The 21,067-nt window shown below is 41.5% G+C and overlaps 1 protein-coding gene and 1 long non-coding RNA gene across 6 annotated transcripts in view; both read right to left on the bottom strand.

Moving 5' to 3' along the window:
• NEK11 (NIMA related kinase 11) overlaps positions 1-21,067 on the bottom strand; it is a 308,049-nt gene that overhangs the window by 125,187 nt on the left and 161,795 nt on the right. For all 5 annotated transcript variants that reach the window (XM_032266836.1, XM_032266829.1, XM_032266853.1 and 2 more), the window contains one exon: positions 820-980. In XM_032266836.1, coding sequence (XP_032122727.1) covers positions 820-980 — 161 coding nt within the window. The remainder of the gene's footprint in view (positions 1-819; positions 981-21,067) is intronic.
• The window catches only part of LOC116542164, a 21,192-nt gene continuing 18,286 nt past the window's right edge, over positions 18,162-21,067 (bottom strand). Inside the window, exons 2-3 of the long non-coding RNA XR_004265105.1 lie at positions 19,111-19,113; positions 18,162-18,174 (exon numbers count right to left, since the gene is read on the bottom strand). This is a non-coding gene — a long non-coding RNA (uncharacterized LOC116542164). The remainder of the gene's footprint in view (positions 18,175-19,110; positions 19,114-21,067) is intronic.

The following is a 21,067-nucleotide window of genomic DNA, read 5'->3' on the forward strand; positions in this document are numbered from 1 at the left end:
ACTTAGAGAGACCTCATCACTTCAGCAAGAATGTATCCTCAGAGGCTAAAAGTAGCTAGGAAGATTATCCCCTAAGCCCAGGATCTTTGGGTCTGATCCCCAGAACTAAGTCAGTCTTTACAAATTTGTATTTCCATTCAATTTGTGAATATGACCCCAAAAGAGCATTACCAGAAGAAAGTATATGGAAAATCCCGGCTGGGCACAGTGGCTCATGCCTGTAATCCCAGCACTTTGGGAGGCCAAGGCAGGCAGATCACGAGGTCAGGAGATGGAGAACATCCTGGCCAACACAGTGAAACCCCATCTCTACTAAAACACAAAAAATTAAACAGGCATGGTGGTGGGCATCTACTTGGGAGGCTGAGGCAGGAGAACTGCATGAACCCAGGAGGCGGAGGTTGCAGTGAGCCAAGACAGCACCACTGCACTCCAGCCTGGCAACAGAGCAAGGCTGCATCTCAAAAAAAAAAAAAAAAATCTCTCTGCTAAAGAGACACCTGCATTTTTTAATTCAATAGCTGTATACGAAGCCCTCCTCAGTGTGCTGTGCAGTGTGTACCATCCCCCAAACCCCCAATAAGTACAGTGCACTCCAGCTCTTCCATCATCGACATGGTCCAGATCAGATTCTCCAAATTCCATAGGGCCCTGCCTGCCTCTGGACCTTGAAAAGCCAGACTTATCACAAGGAGCTATTATAATAACCCTAGTCCCCGCATCCCCAACTTCACCTTATAAGACTTCCTTTACTCTCTGGGAGAGAGTCCAATCAGTACCTTGAACAGTTCCACGGTTTCTGGTAGGGAGATCATATACCTGTTGGTTTGTTCTGTAAGCAGGCTGGGGTTCCTTCTTCTTGATTTCTTTCTCTGGTCCTGATAACACTGTTCCTTCTTCCTCCTCATCACTCTCTTCACAATAGGAATCAAATGTATCAGCATAATACTCTTCAGCCACAAGTGGGTCTTCTGGGATCTCTGAAAAAATGAACAAACAACAGTCAGACACTACCAGTTATTAAAATTATAATGAGGGGAGAATACCCTGTCTTTTTACAGGGATGTATATTTTGCTTGCACTGACAAAGATTCTACGGTGTGCAGAGCTGAATCTTAGCTTCCTGAAAGTATTTGGTTGAATGTAATAAACGCTCAGCAAAATAAAACCAGTGGAGTAAAGGAGGAACATTTCCATTAGCAACTACCTTTTGAAGGTAAGAAACAATCATGAAACAAGAATAAATAATATGCTTTAACATCTTAACATTTGGAGGCATGGATCTTTATTAACAATGAGGAAATTTAGGAGCAAAGGTAGGACAAGATGTCCTGGCTGAAAAGTCCTATTATTAACCAACACACATAAAATTTTCAGGATAGGTAGTTGAAGAAAAACTACCACAGCATTTTTCCTAGATATATATTTTTAATGTTACTGGTAGGACCAAACAAGATGAATAGGATATATAGCAGCAGCATTTTGGCAAGCTGGGGAAAACACAATTTTTTTCTAACAGGTAATGATGGCTTTTGAGATGGAGTTCACTCTGGTGCTCAACCTTACATTAAGCACTTATTTTAAAAAAGAATACCCACTTGCTCAACCTTACATTAAGCACTTATTTTAAAAAAGAATACCCACTTAAGCTGATGACAATAAGCATCTACTCAAATTACTTGATGCAACATTATTAGTAACTAAAATAAAGTCGGTGTTTTTAACAATCTTCAATGAAGAAAGGCCAAGAATGGATCACAGTAAAGCATAACAATATAAACTATAATTTACTAATGGGGGCCTAGAAATAAAGAACTACCGGAGTTGAACAATGAGAACACATGGACACAGGGAGGGGAGCACTACACACTGGGGTCAGTTGGGGGGAAATAGGGGAGGGAGGGTGGGGGGTGGGAAGCTGGGGAGAGATAGCAAGGGGAGAAATGCCAGATGTAGGTGATGGGGAGGAAGGCAGCAAATCACACTGCCACGTGTGTTCCTATGCAACAACTTTGCATGTTCTTCACATGTACCCCAAAATGTAAAATGCAATAAAATAAATAAATGGGAAAAAAAAAAGAACTACCCAGAAGAACTACCCTTGGGTCGGGGTAGGAGAAAATTATAATATTCAACTGCAGCAAAATAGTAGGCATTTTAGACCTGCACCATATTCAGACTTAAAAATGAAACTTTTCTTCTAAATTGTAACACACTGTTTTTCAACCTATTGTTGCCATTTCCTGTCTAGTGGGAAAAACATGAAATTTGAGGTCAGAGAATCAAGATTGGAATCTAGCTCTACCAACTTTTAGATGAAAATTTGTGCAAGAGACTTAAGCTCACAGAGCTCCAATTTCTGTGGTGAAATTAACATAAGGGTAATCTAGTAGGGTGGCTACTATGATTTAGTAATAGAATTCTCATGAAAGCGTCAGTAGGCAGGGAAGTTTCATACAAATGTTCACTCAATTTGCATGTCTATAAAAATGGGCTTTTCATTAACTGAGTCCAGAATCCTTTGAAAATAAAATACTTAACGGATATAGAATGTCTTGGAAACAAAAGACATTAAAATGTGTTTTTAATCTAACCTATTTTTCCCAGTAAAACATAAAAGGCTGCTATGCAGTAAGATAAAAATTAGCTCAAAAGACAAAAATTACATACATTCAAAATCACCTTTGCAAATTCCTTAGAAAGGGGTGTAATGGGGACCTCATACCTTATCTCAGCAATTTCAGCACAGTGTATTTTCCCTTCAGACCAGTTCAGATCACTGATTTTCAGGTGAGCATCAGATAAGATGGAATATTGGTATGGAGAAGCCACATTTTTTATTATTTTTTATTATTAATATTTAAATCACATATTTTTATTAAACATGGCTTCTACTCGTTATATCAAGAAGACACCTGCACATGTCTGTATGTGTGTACATATATATAAAACACATACCTATACATGCATGTACATGCATATACAACTTCAATAGCTTTTGTATACAAGTGGTTTTTGGTTACGTGGGTGACTTCTGCAGTGGTGAAGTCTGAGATTTTAGTGCACCCTCACCCAAGTAGCATACACTGTACCCAATATGTAGTTTTTTATCCCTTACCCCACTCCCACGCTCCTCCTTTCTGAGTCTCCAAAGTCCATTATGCCACTCTGCATGCCTTTGTGTACCCACAGCTTAGCTCCCACTTGAGAATATACGGTATTTGGTTTTCCATTCCTGAGTTACTTCACTTGGAATAATGCCTCCAGCTCCATCCAAGTTGCTGCAAAAGACAGTAGTTCACTCTTTTTTTAATGGCTGGGTAGTATTCCATGGTCTCTATATGCCACATTGTCTTTATCCACTCATCAGCGATGGGCACTTACGTTGGTTTCATATCCTTGCAATCGTGAATTGTGCTGTGATAAACATACATGTGCAGGTGTCTTTTTGATATAATAACTAGAAACCATGTTTTTGTTTTGTTTTGTTTTTTGTTTTTGAGATGGAGTTTTGCTCTTGTTACCCAGGCTGCAGTGCAATGGCGCGATCTCGGCTCACCGCAACCTCTGCCTCCTGGGTTCAGGCAATTCTCCTGCCTCAGCCTCCTGAGTAGCTGGGATTACAGGCACATGCCACCATGCCCAGCTGATTTTTTGTACTTTTAGTAGAGACGGGGTTTCACCATGTTGACCAGAATGGTCTTGATCTCTTGACCTCGTGATCCACCCACCTTGGCCTCCCAAAGTGCTGGGATTACAGGCGTGAGCCACTGTGCCCGGCCAGAAACCATGTTTAATAAAAATTGTTGATTTACACTGAGAATGACAGAGGATCACAGCATAAGAAGTGTATGAAAACTAAAATCCCCCGAGAGATCTCTAGTTCTGCCATCAAGTAGGGGCATGTGCTTGCTGAGCAGAATGACAGACGGAACCATATGACGTCTTCCTCCTCTTGCCCACCCTCAGCTCTCCCTGAATCTCTGTCTCTTCCTCCAACTTGTCCATTCTTTCTCTCTCCACACTGTCTTCTACTTCCTCTCCCTCTCCGAGTCTCTTTGTCCCTTTGACAGTTGTCCATTCTCTCACCTGTTCATATTTTCCCTCTTGCTCTCCCATTTTTTTAACTTATCTTAATTCCTCCTTGTCCAATCCTTTGGCTTTCAAACCATGGCACGGTAAGAAATACCATTTACATTGTTACCCCATGCACAGAAATGTGCTTATATATACATACACATAAATACATAGTTGAAACAAAAGTCTCCTACATCAAGACCTACATACCCAACTACATGTGACACACTCTGGTGTTTTTCATTCTATTCAATTTTTTTTTTATACTAGTTCCAACTCACTAGACTTCTCAATCTGCAGTTCGAAAAACACCCCAGCCTAGCTAGAGAAGCCAACATTCAAAAACACTCCTTTAGAATGCTGGCTTCGGCATTTAAAAAAAAAAAAATCTGCATTTAAATCAAGGTTGTAGCAATAGCTCTGTAACATTGTGTTATTTAAACTTTCTGCACTTTGGTTTTCTCATCTATAAAATAAAAATGATAATATTCATCTCACGGAATTGTTGTGACCATTATATAGTATAACAGATGCAAAGTATGTATCAAACAAACCTTAGCTACTATTGGAAGTAATAAGGCAAACACTCAGGAGTTTTACCTGTAATACCCAACACTGGGAAGAAATAACAGTCGTGCATCACTTAACAATGAGGATATGTTCTGAGAAATATATCATTCAGGTGATTCCATCATTGTGAACATCATAGAGTGCACTTATACAAACCTAGATGGTATAACCCACTACACATCTATGTTTACATGGTATAGCCTATTGCTCCTCGGCTACAACCCTGTACAGCAAGTTACTACACTGAATACTGTAGACAATGGAATATAGTATTTGTGTATTTTAACATTAAAAATGTACAGTAAAAATACAGTATGAAAGATTTTTTAAATGGCACACCCGTACAGGGCCCTTACCATGAATGGAGCCTGCAGGGCCGGAAGTTGCTCTGGGTGAGTGAGTGTGAGTGAATGTGGAGGACTAGGACGTTACTGTACACCACCACAGACTTTATAAACACTGTACACTCGGGCTACACTACATTTATAAAAAGTCTTCTTTTCGTCAATAATAAACAGCTTACTGTGAGTTTTTAAAACTCTTTGACTATTACAACACTTAGCTTAAAACACAAACACATGGTACAGCTGTACAAAAATATTTTCTTTCTTTATATGTCTCCTGACTAGGAGATATTCCATAAGCATTTTTTTTCTTTTTCAAAATGAAGACACACACATTTTTTTTCTTTTTCAAAAATGAAGACACAAACACACACGTTAGCCTACTCCTACACAGCGTCAGGATCACCGACATTTAATGTCTTTTAATGTCTTAATTTAATGACATTTTAATGTCTTCCACCTCATCTTGTCCCACTAGAGGGTCTCTAGGGGCAGTAACACACACGGAGCCTCCATCTGCTGTGATACAGTGCCGCCTTCTGAAATACCTCCTGAAGGACCTGCCTGAGGCTGTATTAGTTAATTTTTTTAATAAGTAGAAGGAGTACACTTTAAAATAATAATAATAAAAAGCATAGCAGGCCAGGTGTGGTGGCTCACTCCTATAATCCTAGCACTTTGGGAAGCTGAGGAGGGTGGATCACCAGACGTCAGGAGTTCGAGACCAGACTAGGCAAAATGCCAAAACCCCCTCTTTACCAAAAATACAAAAAATTAGCTTGGTGTGGCTTCACACACGTGTGGTCCCAACTACTTAGGAGGCTGATGTGAGAGGATCACTTGAGCCTGGAAGATGGCGGTTGCAGTGAGCCGAGATTGTGCCACTGTACTACAGCCTGGGTGATAGAGTGAGAACACACCTCAAAAAAACAACAAAAAATAGTAAATACATAAAGTAGTAACAGTCATTTGTTCTCATTATACTGTACATAATTATATGTATTACATTTTTATATGATTGGCAGTATAGTAGGTTTATTTGCACTGCATCACCACAGACATGTAAGTGATATGCTACTCAGCAATGTTATGATGGCTATGATAGCACTAGGTGTTAGGAATTTTTCAGCTTCATTAACGGAACCACCATTGTATATTCAGTCTGTCATTGACCAAAAGATTGTTATGCAGTGTATGACTGTATTAGACAACTGCAAATATATACCCGTTTAAAATATTTCTTTATTTCAAATAGAGCAACTTCTCAAAATCCATACTGAAATGAGCAATATGGAATCTTGCCTTTCTCTGGTTTCCTTTCTGCTGAACTCCACAGGAACCCATAGGCGTTTCACCACACTGTTCACCTCCCACTGTCCTTCCTGTCCACTGGTTCTATCTACATTTCCTTCAAGCAGCTCAGAAGAAACTTCTCCTATAGGGGTTGACAAATACGTTCTGTAAAGGGCTAGATGGTAAAAAATTTTAGGCTTTGCCGACTACGTCGTCTCTGCCACAAGTATCTAACTCTGCCTTTGTAGTGTGAAAACAGACAATACATAAATGGATGAGTGTGGCTACGTCCCAGTAAAACTTTAATTACAAACATAGGCAGTGGACCAAGTCGCATCTCTACAACACAGACAAAGCTTTTGCTAAAATACTAAGCTCCTCTTCCCAAAACATAGCTCATTGTGTACACACAGTCTTAGTCCCTTTCCCTCTCCCACCTGGGATTTCCTTCTAGGAAGGGGAAGAAGGAAAGAAATGGCCAGGGGAAAGTGCCATTCTGCCACCTAAGTTGTGAAACAAACTAGAATGAATCTGTCTCCAGTATTTCTTAAGTAAGCACCACTAATTTGGTACTGCTCACAAAAGGACTTATTTTCATTTTCAAAGGGAAAAGTCAAAATAAATGTAAGTCTATTTAATGTAATGTACACTGTGTTTGTCAAGCTGCATGTTTTTCATACATGTACCCGATCTGAAGCCTTGTTAGGCTAAGGCTCCTTTCTCCTGTCACTAAGGGGAAAGAGTCTGATAAATAGCTTTAATTTCCTTGCACCCTGAAGTCAGCCTTATAATGAGAGTACTGGAGTGGCATTCCCGATCTTCTGTATGCCAGGAAAGCAGTGACAGAATATGTTTATGAAGGAATCCAATAATGGCTGCATGAGCTTGGACACAGATGTTTCAAGTCCATCCTGGAAAAATGAAGCTATCACCCTGTTACAGGAAAAGGACGGCCTTTATAAGATCCTTCAATTAAAACCCAAGTAAATGCCTTTCTCTAAGTCTTGTGTGAGCATCAGGATCACCTGCGGGCTTGTGAAAACAGACCTCTGGGCCCCACCCCAACCCTTGCTGATCCAGTAGGTCTGGTGTGGTATCTAAGAATATGCATTACTCACAAGTTCCCAGGTGATGCTGATGCCGCTGGTCTGGAGGCTGCATTCTCAGAACTACTGCTCTAGAATGTGAATAGTTCAAATAAAAGTATACACTATAATAAAATATAAAAGATTTTATACTGTTTATACATATTTCAAACTTTGTATGTTAAAGATGAAATGTAAACAAAAGAAAAACTTTACCTTAGAATAGCTCAAGTTGTTGTGCTATTAGTTGTCTTAATTACTTACAATCTCCACGGAGGTATAAGTCATGGAACTATTCCCATTTTGTTGATAGAAAAGAACAAAGGGGGAGCAGCCCAAAGCTATAATCTTCATATTTGTGTGCATTTTACAGTTTAAAAAGCACATTGATATACATTTGATCCTACAAAATCTGATACCATTTGACAGCACAGAGATACTATTTGATCTTTGCAACAACTCTTCAATGTGGACTAGAATGACATTTTTATGCCCACTTTTCAGAAAGGAAAAGTAAGGCTCAGACAGGCTAATGACCAACCAACGGTCACACTGCCGCATCTAAATCCCCTTTCTTCCACTGACTTAGTCTACTTATGATTAGTTAGGAATTTTCATCTTTGCTAGTAAAACCATTTCATAGATAAAGGTCATGATTATCTTCCCGGTAGCTCTGAAAGATGTCAGACAAGAAGGGATAGATTTTTGACTTACGAGATAGAAAAGCTGAAGCTTCGTCATCCTGGTAAACTGTCCTAAGCAAGCTGGGAGAATCAGACTCAGCCTGAACCCGGTGCTCACTACCATCTGTCTCAGATGTGCCAGGCTTGAGTGTGCCTCAGAATCAGCTGGAAGGCTTGTTAAAACAGATTCCTGCTCCCACACCCAGCGTTTCTGATTCAGTAGGTCTGGGATGGGGTCTGAAATTCTGCATTTTTAACTATGCCATTCATCTGGAAACACTTTTTGAGAACTATTGCTATTACAGGACCTTCAAGGAGAAAATAACATAGAGATGCAACTGTTAAATGAGAAACTCCATGTTACTTCATCTACTGTATTAGCTCTTTAAACTTCTAAACAGATCCAGATATACATTAGCCATTTTTTTAAAGACTGTTTTCATAAAACAGGAACTTTTCCTGAAGAGAAAACCAAGTTTCCTCTAAAGGAACTTAGTTTCTTTGAGACATTTGGAAGATCTCAGCCTGTGTCCCCACCATCATCCCAGATGGTTTTAACCATTAGAATGCCTTGAGTATATGCATGTAACAAGCTTGGCAGAATGGTTATGAAAGGGTGATCCCCAGAATAGCAAGAGCAATATCACCTGGGCTCTTATTAGAACTACACCTACTTAATCAGAAACTGAGATGAAGGTCCAGCAAAGTGTCTTTCAACAAGCTCTCCAGGTGATCCTGATGCACCCTTAAGTTTGAGACCCACTGATTCAGCACAATGACTGGCACTTTGCCGAAATAAAAATCCCTTCTAATATCCCAGGTAGAATGGTAAGCTCCAGAAAGGCAGAGGCCATGCCCATCCAGCTCACCATGGTATTTCCAACACATGATTCAAAGCAGACACTCAGAACTTCTTGCTGAAATTAAATGAGTACATAAATCTCTAAGAGATAAGAACTTTCAAACTGCCATATAATATATACAAAGAATTTACCAATCTTTTGGGAGAGTAGGACAGAGAGGGGGAAGCTGAGAAGAGAAAGGAGATACCGATTTTCTTCATTAGAGCCCAAACGATTTCCTCTTTTTCCCATACTTTGAAATTATATCTCAAATGTAGTCATACCTTTGAACAGCAAAAAATATCTTCATCATACTAAAACTTCCAGCTACATCCCACAGGCCCACTAAGTCCCAGAATTCAGTCAAGATGACCCGGAATGTGACAGCACACACTGTTAGGCTGAGGCTTCCTCCAGGTACCCCAGATTCTGCCCCAGACCCCTTGCCTCTGTCTGCATATTTAATCATAGTGTCAGCATTAATATTTGTGGAGCTGGGCAACCAAATGATTTGTGATAGGGAAACCCCATAGACTCATGTCAACCTTTGTGCCCCTTCTCCCAGGAAATACGAAAAGATCAAAAGATACTTTTTAACATGTTTTTCACTGTACCCACCCTGTGGGGGGGAATCTCTTTATAGAAAGAGGATGCTATTTATCTTAGCTGTCATGGGGCAGATGGAGGGTGGGTGGCGGGAGCCCTCAGCAGCAGGCAGCTGCCAAAAGATGTCATCTCTATTTTTCCTTTCTTTTCTAGTTTTCTGAAGAGGGTAATAGCTTTATTACCAAAATACTGAACAAAGGCTATTATAAGGCTATAATGAGAATAAACTTATTGTTATATCTCAATCTGGCCTCTATGAAGACCATGTTCATTCATTACAAATTGGGAGTGGCAGTGCTTAGAATGATTACAGTTATATTGACACAGCAGCTATCAAAGAATTTACTTTCTGAAAAATGACATTTGTGGGTGTGAAAAATTGCTCAAATTCACTTCTTAATAAAAACATTATTTTGGGGGAGCTCTGCCAAGATGGCTGAATAAGGGGATGGCAGAAGATTTACCAAGCAAATGGAGGGCAAAAAAAAGCAGGGGTAGCAATCCTAGTCTCTGATAAAATAGACTTTAAACCAACAAAGATCAAAAGAGACAAAGAAGGGCATTACATAATGGTAAAAGGATCAATGCAACAAGAAGAGCTAACTATCCTAAATATATATGCACCCAATACAGGAGCACCCAGATACATAAAGCAAGTTCTTAACGACCTACAAAGAGACTTAGGCTCCCACACAATAATAGTGGGAGACTTTAACACTCCACCATCAATATTACATCAATAAGACAGAAAATTAACAAGAATAACCAGGACTTAAACTCAGATCTGGAACAAGTGGACCTAATAGACATCTATAGAACTCTCCACCCCAAATCCACAGAATATACATTCTTCTCAGCACTGCATTGCACCTACTCTAAAATTGACCACATAATTGGAAGTAAATCACTCTTCAGCAAATGCAAAAGAATAGAAATCATAACAAACAGTCTCTCAGACCACAGTGCAATCAATTAGAACTCAGAATTAAGAAACTAACTCAGAACCTCACAGCTTCACGGAAACTGAACAACAACTGGCTCCTGAATTTTGACTGGATAAACAATGAAATGAAGGCAGAAATAAAGATGTTCTTTGAAACCAATGAGAACGAAGACACAACACACCAGAATCTCTGGGACACATTTAAAGCAATGTCTAGAGGGAAATTTATAGCAATAAATGCCCACATGAGAAGCAAGGAAAGATCTAAAATTGACATCTGGTAGAATTCAGCTGTGAACCCATCTGGACCTGGACTTTTTTTGGTTGGTAGGCTATTAATTGCTGCCTCAACTTCAGCCCTTGTTATTGGTCTATTTAAGGTTTCAACTTCTTCCTGGTTTAGGCTTGGGTGGGTGCAAGTGTCCAGGAATTTATCCATTTCTTCCAGGTTTACCAGTTCACGTGCATAGAGTTATTTGTAGTAGTCTCTGATTGTAGTTTGTATTTCTGTTGAGTCAGTGGTGATATCCCCTTTATCATTTTTTATTGCATCTATTTGATTTTTCTTCCTTTTCTATTAATCTGGCTGGCTAGTGATCTATTTTGTAGATCTTTTCAAAAAACCAGCTCCTGGATTTATTGATTTTTTGAAGGATTGCTTATGTCTCAAATTCCTTCAGTTCTGCTCTGATCTTAATTATTTCTTGTCTTCTGCTAGCTTTTGAGTTTTTTTGATCTTGCTCCTCTAGGTCTTTCCTGGCTTCTCATGCGGGCATTTATTGCTATTACTTTCCCTCTAGGCATTGCTTTAAATGTGTCCCCGAGATTCTGGTATGTTGTGTCTTCATTCTCATTGGTTTCAAAGCACATCTTTATTTTAGCCTTCATTTCATTGTTTATCCAATTGACATTCAGGAGCCAGTTTTCAGCTTCCATGGAGTTGTCCGGTTCTGAGTTAGTTTCTTAATCCTGAGTTCTAATTTGTTTGCACTGTGGTCTGAGAGACTGTTATGATTTCCATTCTTTTGCATTTGCTGAGTAGTGATTTACTTCCAATTATGTGGTCAGTTTTAGAGTAGGTGCCATGCAGTGCTGAGATGAATGTACATCCTGTGGATTTGGGGTGGAGATTTCTGTAGATGTCTTTAGGTCCACTTGGTCCAGATCTGAGTTCAAGTCCTGGATATCCCTGTTAATTTTCTGTCGCATTGATCTTTCTAATATTGACAGTGGAGTGTTAGAGTCTCCCACTATTATTGTGTGGAAGTCTACATCTCTGTGTAGGTCATTAAGAACTTGCTTTATGTACCTGGGTGCTCCTGTATTGGATGTGTATATTTAGGATCATTAGCTCTTCTTGATGCATTGATCCTTTCACCATTATGTAATGCCCTTCTTTGTCTATTTTTATCTTTGCTGGCTTAAAGTCCATTTTATCAGAGACTAGGATTGCAGCTCCTGCTTTTTTTTTTTTTTTTTTTTTGCTCTCCATTTGCTTGATAAATCTTCCCCCATCCCTCTATTTTTAGCCTATGTGTGTACTTGCATGTGAGATGGGTTTCCTGAATACAGCGCACCGATAGGTTTTGACTTTTTATCTAATTTGCCAGTCTGGGTCTTTTGATTGGGGTATTTAGTCCATTTACATTTAAGGTTAATACTGTTATATGTCAATTTGATCCTGCCATTTTGATGCTAACTGAATGTTTTGCCCGTTAGTTGACACATTTTCTTCATTGTGTCAATGGTCTTTACCATTTGGTACGTTTTTGGAGTGGCTGCTACTGGTTGTTTCTTTCCTTGTTTAGTGCTTCTTTCAGGAGCTCCTGTAAGGCAGGCCTGGTGGTGATGAAATCCCTCAGCAATTGCTTGTCCATAAAGGATTTTATTTCTCCTTCACTTATGAAGCTTAGTTTGGCTGGATATGAAATTCTAGGTTGAAAGTTCTTTTCTTTAAGGATGTTGAATATTGGCCTCCACTCTCTTCTGGCTTGTATGGTTTCTGCCAAGAGATCCACTGGGAGTCTGATGGGCTTCCCTTTGTGGGTAACCCAACCTTTCTCTCTGGCTGCCCTTAGCATTTTTTCCTTCATTTCAACCCTGGTGAATCTGATGATTATGTGCCTTGGGGTTGCTCTTCTTCAGAAATATCTTTGTGGTGTTCCCTGTACTTCCTGGACTTGAATGTTGGCCTGCCTTGCTAGGTTGGGGAAGTTCTCCTGGATAATATCCTGAAGAGTGTTTTCCAGCTTGGATTCATTCACTCTGTCACATTCAGGTATGTTGATCAAATGTAGATTAGGTCTTTTCACATAATCCCATATTTCTTGGAGGCTTTGTTCATTTCTTTTTACTCTTTTTTTCTCTATTCATGCCATCTCATTTTATTTCATTGAGCTGGTCTTCAATCTCTGATGTCCTTTCTTCTGCTTGGTTGATTTGGCTATTGAAGCTTGTGTATGCTTTGCGAAGTTCTCATGCTGTGTTTTTCAGATCTATCAAGTCACTTATATTCTTCTCTGAGTGTTTATTCTAATTAGCAGCTCATCTAACCTTTTTTCTAGGTTCTTAGGTTCTTTGCATTGGGTTAGACATGTTCTTTTAGCTCTGAGATGTTTGTTATTACCCACCTTCTGAAGCCTGTTTCAATTCATCAGATTCATTCTCCATCCATCTTTGATCCCTAGCTGGTGAGGAGTTGGAGGAGGAGAGGCGTTCTGGTTTTTGGTGTTTTCATCCTTTTTGCGCTAGTTTCTTCCCACCATAGGGGCTTTATCTACCTGTGGTCTTTGTAGCTAGTGACTTTCGGATGGGGTGTCTGAGTGGATGTCCTGTTTGTTGATGTTGAAGCTATTTCTTTCTGTTCCTTAGTTTTCCTTCTAACAGTCACGTCCCTCTGCTGCAGGACCGCTGGAGGTCCACTCTAGTCCTCACTCGCCTGGGGATCACCCGTGGGGACTGCAGAACAGCAAGGGCTGCCACTGGTTTCTTCCTCTGCTATCCTTGTCCCAGAAGGGTACCTGCCAGATGTCAGCCTCAGCTCTCCTTTATGAGGTATCTCTTAGGGTATACATGGGTTGAGGAGTTGCTTGAGGAGACAGTCTGTCCCTTATAGGAGCTCAACTGCTGTGCTGGGAGCTCCGTTGTTCCATGCAGAGCTGCTGGGAAGGTACCTTTAAGCCGGCTGCAGCTGAACTCATAAACACCTCTTTTCCCAGGTGCTCTGTCCTACGAAGGTTGGCTTTATTTATAAGTACCTATTGTGCTGCTGCGTTTTTTCATAGATACCCTGCCCTGCATGAAGTAGTCTAGTCACAGTCTGCCAGCAGAGGTGTTGCTGGGCTGCCACAGGCTCTGACCAGCTGCTGCATGAACTGCCTCGGTAGTGGTGGACTGCCTTGGTAGTGGTTGTTGCCCTTCCCGCCACTGAGCTGGACCATCCTGGGTCCAGCTGCGCTTGCTGTGAAACTCTCAATCCAGAGCGTTTCGGATTGCTAGTTTTGTGGGGGTAGTACCCACCAAGCCAGATCGCCTGGTTCCCTGTCTCAGCCCCCTCCCTTTCAGTTGAATGGGCAGCTCTGTCTCCCAGGCGTTCCAGGCGCCAGATGAAAAGTCTGCCCAGACTTGTGTGAGTTTTTGTGCACTGATCCAGCACTGGCTGAAACCACCACGCTAAAAACTTGTGGCACTTTTTGGCCCGGGAATCTCCTGGTCTGTGGGCAGTGAAAACTTGTTTGGAAATGCGGTATTCACTCACCCTCTGCGCTGTTCTCGCTGGGAACCGCGTTCCGGAGCTGTTCCTATTTGGTCATCTTCCCTATACAACAATCTTTCATGATCTGTACATGTACCCCAGAAGCTAAAGTACAACAGAAAACAATTTAAAAATCTGGAGACAACAGATGCTGGAGAGGACATGGAGAAATAGGAACACTTTTACACTGCTGGTGGGAGTGCAAATTAGTTCAACCATTGTGGAAGACAGTGTGGCGATTCCTCAAGGATCTAGAAATAGAAATTCCATTTGACTCAGCAATCCCATTACTGGGTATATACCCAAAGGATTATAAATTGTTCCATTATAAAGACACATGCACATGTATGTTCACTGCAGCACTGTTTACAATAGTAAGGACTTGGAACCAACCCAAATGCCCATCAATGACAGACTGGATAAAGAAAATGTGGCACATATACACCATGGAATACTATGCAGCCCTTAAAAAAGGATGAGTTCATGTCCTTTGCAGGAACATGGATGAAGCTGGAAACCATCATTCTCAGCAAACCGACACAAGAACAGAAAACCAAACATTGCATGTTCTAACTCATAAGTGGGTGTTGAACAATGAGAACACACGGACACAGGGAAGGGAACATCACACACTGGGGTCTGTTGGGGGATGGGAAACTAGGGGAGGGATAGCAGGGTGTGGGGAGATTGGGGAGGGATAACATTCGGAGAAATACCTAATGTAGGTGCGGGGGGATGGAGGCAGCAAACCACCATGGCATGTGTATACCTATGTAACAATCCTGTAAGATCTGCATATATACCACAGAACTTAAAGTAAAATTAAAAATATATATGTGTGTGTATGTGTGTATATATATATATATATATATATATATATATATATATATAATTTTCGCATATGTAGAGGAAACCTATGATTAACATGCTACAACATCCCCAAAACCACAAGGTTTTTCCTTTTTCTTTTTTATTACCTTTTATACAAGGTAAAAGGCAATACTTTGAGAAGACATACAGACACAGTGTCTCACAAAAGTGAGACATTGTGCTGAGCTGCCTCAATTTCCCCTAGAAGCTCCATTTTTTATAAGGTAAACATAATTGAGATGAAAAAGCAAACAAACAAAAATTGAAGTTAAATTAACTGGTGACACCTGCTGCTTCTTAGAAAAACTGTCTTCCACCGTAAGTGTTGATACAAAGTTGTGAGTAGGAGGACCAGCTGTAGGGTCAGATGGCTGTCAAATTCTGCCTCCATTGCTTATTGGCTGTGTGACCTCAGGTAGGCTACTTTACTTCTCTGGGTCACATCATTCTCATTTGTAAGTAGGTATAGTGGCTACTATCAATGTCCTACCCAAATTTCTTTATCAGACACACTCCAAAGTATAATTGGCACACACTTGTCTGCTAGCTGCTGTACGTGTTGGCTGCTGTATTAAATCAGCTAGAGCTGCCGTGAGAAGCTATCACAGATTAGGTGATTTAAACAATAGAAATTTATTTCCCAGAGTTCTGGAGGCTGGGGATTAAGGGGCCGGCAGGGCTGGATTCCTCTGGGGCCCTTCTCCTGGCCTCTCTCCTGCTGCTTCTTCACAAGGCCATCCTCTGTGCATGCATACCCCGGTGACTCTGTGTCCTAATCTCCTCTTCTTATGAGGACACGGTCAGATTGGCTTATAGCCACCTAATCAGCCTCATTTTAATGTCACCTCTTTAAAAGCCATGCCTTCAAATACAGTCACATTCTGAAGTACTGGGGGTTAGGGCCACAGCATGTGGATTTCAGGGGGACTCAGCGGAGCCTGTAACAGTTGCTGACAGCACACGGATACTCTGTTCTCCACAGAATTGATTTGGATCAAAGAAGCCCTCCTTACTGAAAAGATGATGCCACACCTCTGCCCTAGGGGCAGTCCTGGCCACTGACTCAGGGGCTTAAGGTAGAGCCTGAGGCTAGTCTCCAGTTGAGACCACAGCCTTGCTCAGCTCCTTCCATCCAGACACAGCCCCCAACCCCACACCAAACCCCACAGACACGCCCACACCCTTAGAGCCCTTCACAATGAGATCCCTGCACCAGATACCCGTCTCAGGCTGTGCTTCTAAGGAGCCCAACTAAAGACCTGGACATTACAATAAAAATATCATGACTCATGGTTACAAAACAAAATATAAAAGATACATGACACTATACAGTAAGATAAACATTCTTTAAAGGAAAATAGATTCCAGCAAAGTCACATTCTCTTACAACTGTAATCCTCAGACCTTCAAGAAAACAATAGAGCCCTTTGTCAGATATCAATTGTATCTCAGAGGACTAAATTTTTTTCTCTCTGGAGGTCTAGTCTCCTGGCCCTTTTCAAAGTCTTCTTCAAACGCCTCATCTTACATAATGCCCAGGACATGGTGGGTGCTCCAGGAAAGGGCAGTTGCCGTTACTTTAGCAGGAAGAAAGATTCGCTTTTATAATAGTTGTTGTGAGAATTTTTTAATTAAGAAATTGTATCTAGAAAAACAGCTGACAAAAGTACAGGGAAAGAAAATGATATGATCCCTTCTGCCAGCAACAAGAGGGGGACTTGGGTCTTGTTCCAGAAAGATGGAGAGAAAGAGAGTAGGAGGGGCCAGAGTGAGATGATGGCCGATCATGTGCTCTGCAAGACACCAAATTCACCGGACGCTTAGGATAGCTGTACCATGCAGGTTTGTGGGAGTACACTGCATGATGTTTGCTCAATGACAAAATTGCCTAAGGACACATTTCTTAGAACATATCCCGGTTTTTTGTTTTTTTGGGGTTTTTTTTGGGACGGAGTTTTGCTCTTGTTACCCAGGCTGGAGTGCAATGGCGCGATCTTTTAGTAGAGACGGGGTTTCACCGTGTTGACCAGGATGGTCTCGATCTCTTGACCTCGTGATCCACCCGCCTCGGCCTCCCAAAGTGCTGGGATTACAGGCTTGAGCCACTGCGCCCGGCCCCATATCCTGGTTTTTAAGTGATGTGTGACTGTACACATAAAGGGCCAACAGCAGAGCTAGAGAAAAACACTCCTCAGGCAGAGGTCACCTGTCCTTCAGCACGATAGCTGAACTCTTCCAACGAGAATAAAACCACTCCTGAAACCCCAGCTTTCCGTTCTCCCAAGAGCTAATAAAGATACCCAGCCTCTCACTCCCCCATGCCTTCCCCAGCACTATTGAAAAAAAAATTAACTCTTTCGAAACTTTGCTGTTTGAGAAAAGGCATTTTGTCCATCTCAAAACTTCCATTCAACACATACTGGATTTTATTTTTTCCTTTTCAATTTTTAAAAGCAATCTCTCTCCCCACTGTGAACCATGAAACAGTTTATCAGGGTTATGCAGTAAGTCATCAGCTGGCCCTCCAACACTGTTTTCACGGTGTCCTAGTTCCTGGTGGCAGCAGTTAAGATTGCTCGTTGGAGCTCAGAAATCATAGAGAGGGAAGGGCACACTCCAAGACCAGCAATTGTTCCTTTCCCTCGTGAGTCATTCCCTTTTATGATACCATGGGCCCCTGCTGGGGGTCCCAGAGAAGCTGTTACTCCACATGCCAAATGGCTGCTGCATCTCTATTTCATTACAAAGAGCTCCCTCTGCGCCCAAGGGAAGCAGCTGTAATTTTCAATCACCATAACATTTAGCGGGACTGGAGGCGTGCAGCAGCATATTTGCTAAGAAATGTTTTGAACCAATGTTCAAGCCAGGGAAGAATATGGGCAGCCCCTAGTGAAATAAACACACTCATATTCTGAGGGAGAAATGAACGCTCTAGGTATCTTTTAACACTCAGCTTTGCAATCATCTCCAATCTTCCACTGGCATCCCATCTTACACAGGCTGCTGCAAGCCTTGCCCAACGCACTGAGCATGTGACTCTCCCCTTTCAATGATGCTGCCACTGCCAATAAAACTGAGCGCAAAATCTTCAGTTTGGCAGGCAAGACCTTTTATCATTTGCAACCCACATTCCCAGATCTGCCTTTTCTTACCAATGAATGATGGTAGCTCTCATTTAAAGGTATGTACCAAAAGAGACTCTGATTGGGCAGTCCTGGTCTGGGTCTAGGAAGCTTTATTTTTTTGATGTTTTCCAGATAGCTCTCATATGTACTTTCAGAATCCTAGCTTTCACACCCTGAACTCTGCATTTTTCCCTGAATTCACTCTTGCTTTTCCACTTCATCTCTTTAAAGTGCCACTTCTTTTTGAATTGACCTGTCTAACATGGTAGACACTAGCCACATGTGACTATTTGAATTAAAATTATTTAAATTAAATAAAATGACAAATTTAGTTCCATTAGCTACTTTTCAAGGGTTCAATAGCCGCCCATGATAAAACTGTAGAATACTTCCAACACTGCAGAAAATCCTACTGGACAGCACAGTTCTAGACTGTCCTCTCTCTAAATAGGGGGCCATCGCCTCAGCTTTCAGTTTGGCCAGGTTTCTTTGAGGCTGTAGGATGTAAGTCACTTTTCCTCTCTGATCCTCAGCTCCTCTCCTGGCCAGCGCATGGTCTACCATCACCAATCCCCACCTCTGTAAAGAGAAGGTGGAATCTCAGACCCTTACAAGTGCTCCAGCTCCCACAGTCGTGGACGTAGCAGGGGAGAGGTAGTGGCTCCATCACACCCCAGCCCTAGGCCTCTTCATGTCATCGTTTGCCATATCACATGACATGTCCAATCAAACCTTCTCATCTGCAGGATGCCCTTTTCTGCCTTCTTTTACGCCTTATCTAAATGCACGGTTTGAATAAATGCCCAAGCCCAGCCTTCACCCCAGGGAAAGGCTAGCTCGTGGACCTCCAACATCCCCATGTAGACAGCATCTTTCACGGCACAGCAGGGATCAAGTCAACCTTGAGAATAATATCACTAACTGCAAGTGGAACCGAGCCTCAACTACAAACAATATGTTTATATTCCTGGTGGGGGTGACATCAGCTGCTTGGTTTGCCATCTCTTCGATGCTTTCTTTCCTCACACAATAAGCTATAGGTTAGTACTTTGACCTTTTTTAAAATAAACCTTCAAAACTAGGCTAAATTTAACTAACATTGATTAACTTAGCCTACGGCATCACACATGAGGTTGTGAAAAGAAATAATTTTCTTAGACAAAATGCATATTCATGACCCTTCCTGGAGGGCTAAATTAAGTACAGTACAGTACAGTGCCATTTCTTATATATAGACCAGCAGGTTCTGCTGTGTCTCTCTAAGTGACATCTCTATATTTGACTGAGTGTACTAAAAGCTTTCTACTCCCTGCTATACACACATACACACACACACACACACACACACACACACGCGCGCACGCGCGTACATGACAGAAATAAGCTGCATGATCCTTTTGGAATAGGTCTAGGTCTCCCTCAAGGTCTAGAGTCTGCACTTTTATCCTATATGTCAAGATGATTTTCCCTCAGGAAAAACTGTAATACTTCTCTGAAACTTCCTTCCTGGTTTAGAGTAAACGCCAAAACGACTGGGCAACATTTGTCTTTTCTCCACCAGATTCAGAAAAATCAATTCAGGCCAGGAAATGCATTGTCTCGAGGAGAAATGCAGAAAGACTTCACAGAGACTCTAAACAATTTGCTACAACAATGGGATATGCTGTGTTTGGTGGCAGAAGACACCTTGTTTCATGACTTTAGGCAACTGGTTTAAGCCCGAAGCCTTAGGTGTCTTATGTGTAGAATGGATGGTGATAACTCACCAATCTTAAAACCAGAGCTTGAACTGAATGATTTCATGTGACTTTTCTGCATTAAGGGTTACAAATTTATGACAAGGAGTAATAAACTAGACCAATGTCTTCATTTGGGCTTCCGTAATAGAACAGCATAGATTAGGTGGCTTAAACGACAGAAATTTATTTCTCACAGTTTTGGAGGCTGGGAAGTCAGTCCAAGGTCAGGTGCTGGCAGATCAGTGTCTGGTGAGGGCTCCCTTCCTGGTTTGCAGACTGCTGTCCTCTTCTTGTATCGTCACATGGTGGAGCACAGAAACATAGATACAGGAAGCCAGCTTTCTCATGTCTCTACTTACAAGGGAACTCATCCCATCCTGTGGGCTCTACCCTCATGACCAAATCACCTCCTAAAGGCCTCATCTCCAAATATCATCCCACTGGGGTTAGGGTTTCAATATTATGAATTTGGAGAGGACACAAATGTGTACTACATTACACCCAGTGTGCACATGAATCATCTGAGGAACTTGATGAAATCTGGGTTCAGATTGGCAGGACAGGCATAGGGCTGAGATTTTGCATTCCTGACATGCTTTTTGAGGTGACAGAGATGCTGCTGGTCCATAAACCACACTTAGAGTAGCAAAAGAACAGACCACTGCTTTCTGCTCCTGGCCACCAAATATTTGTCAAAAAGTGAGATTCTAACTAAAACCACCACAGCTGAAGGATTTAAACTGCTACCATAGGTGGCCTCTCCCTCCTCTGCTTTACTTTTTTCTGGCTGTATTTTCTCTTTAACAAAGTTTCTGTCATGTACATTGGAATGCACTTAGCAACCTGTTTGATGCAGAGAGAACATCTTGTAAGCCAAACGGGATTTCCTCTTCAGTAAAATCCTAACATCATAATTTCTCTTTTCCACCTCTGGTCTCCTGGAAAACATTAGTCTCTCACTGGCAGCACCCTTCTGTTAACCGGCCATTTGGGGCTACTCAGGAAACTGCTAGAAGATGCTTGCTGGCTAAGACATTCTTAGCTCACCAGTGTGAAGAGGCAAACTTAATACAACAAGATGGAGCATACGTGTGTGTGTGTGTGTGTGTGTGTGTGTGTGTGTGTGTGTGTGTGTG

This window comes from Sapajus apella, unplaced genomic scaffold (genome assembly GCF_009761245.1).
Source record: "Sapajus apella isolate SASKATOON/1434 unplaced genomic scaffold, GSC_monkey_1.0 scaffold4, whole genome shotgun sequence".
In the NCBI taxonomy this organism is placed as follows: domain Eukaryota; kingdom Metazoa; phylum Chordata; class Mammalia; order Primates; family Cebidae; genus Sapajus; species Sapajus apella.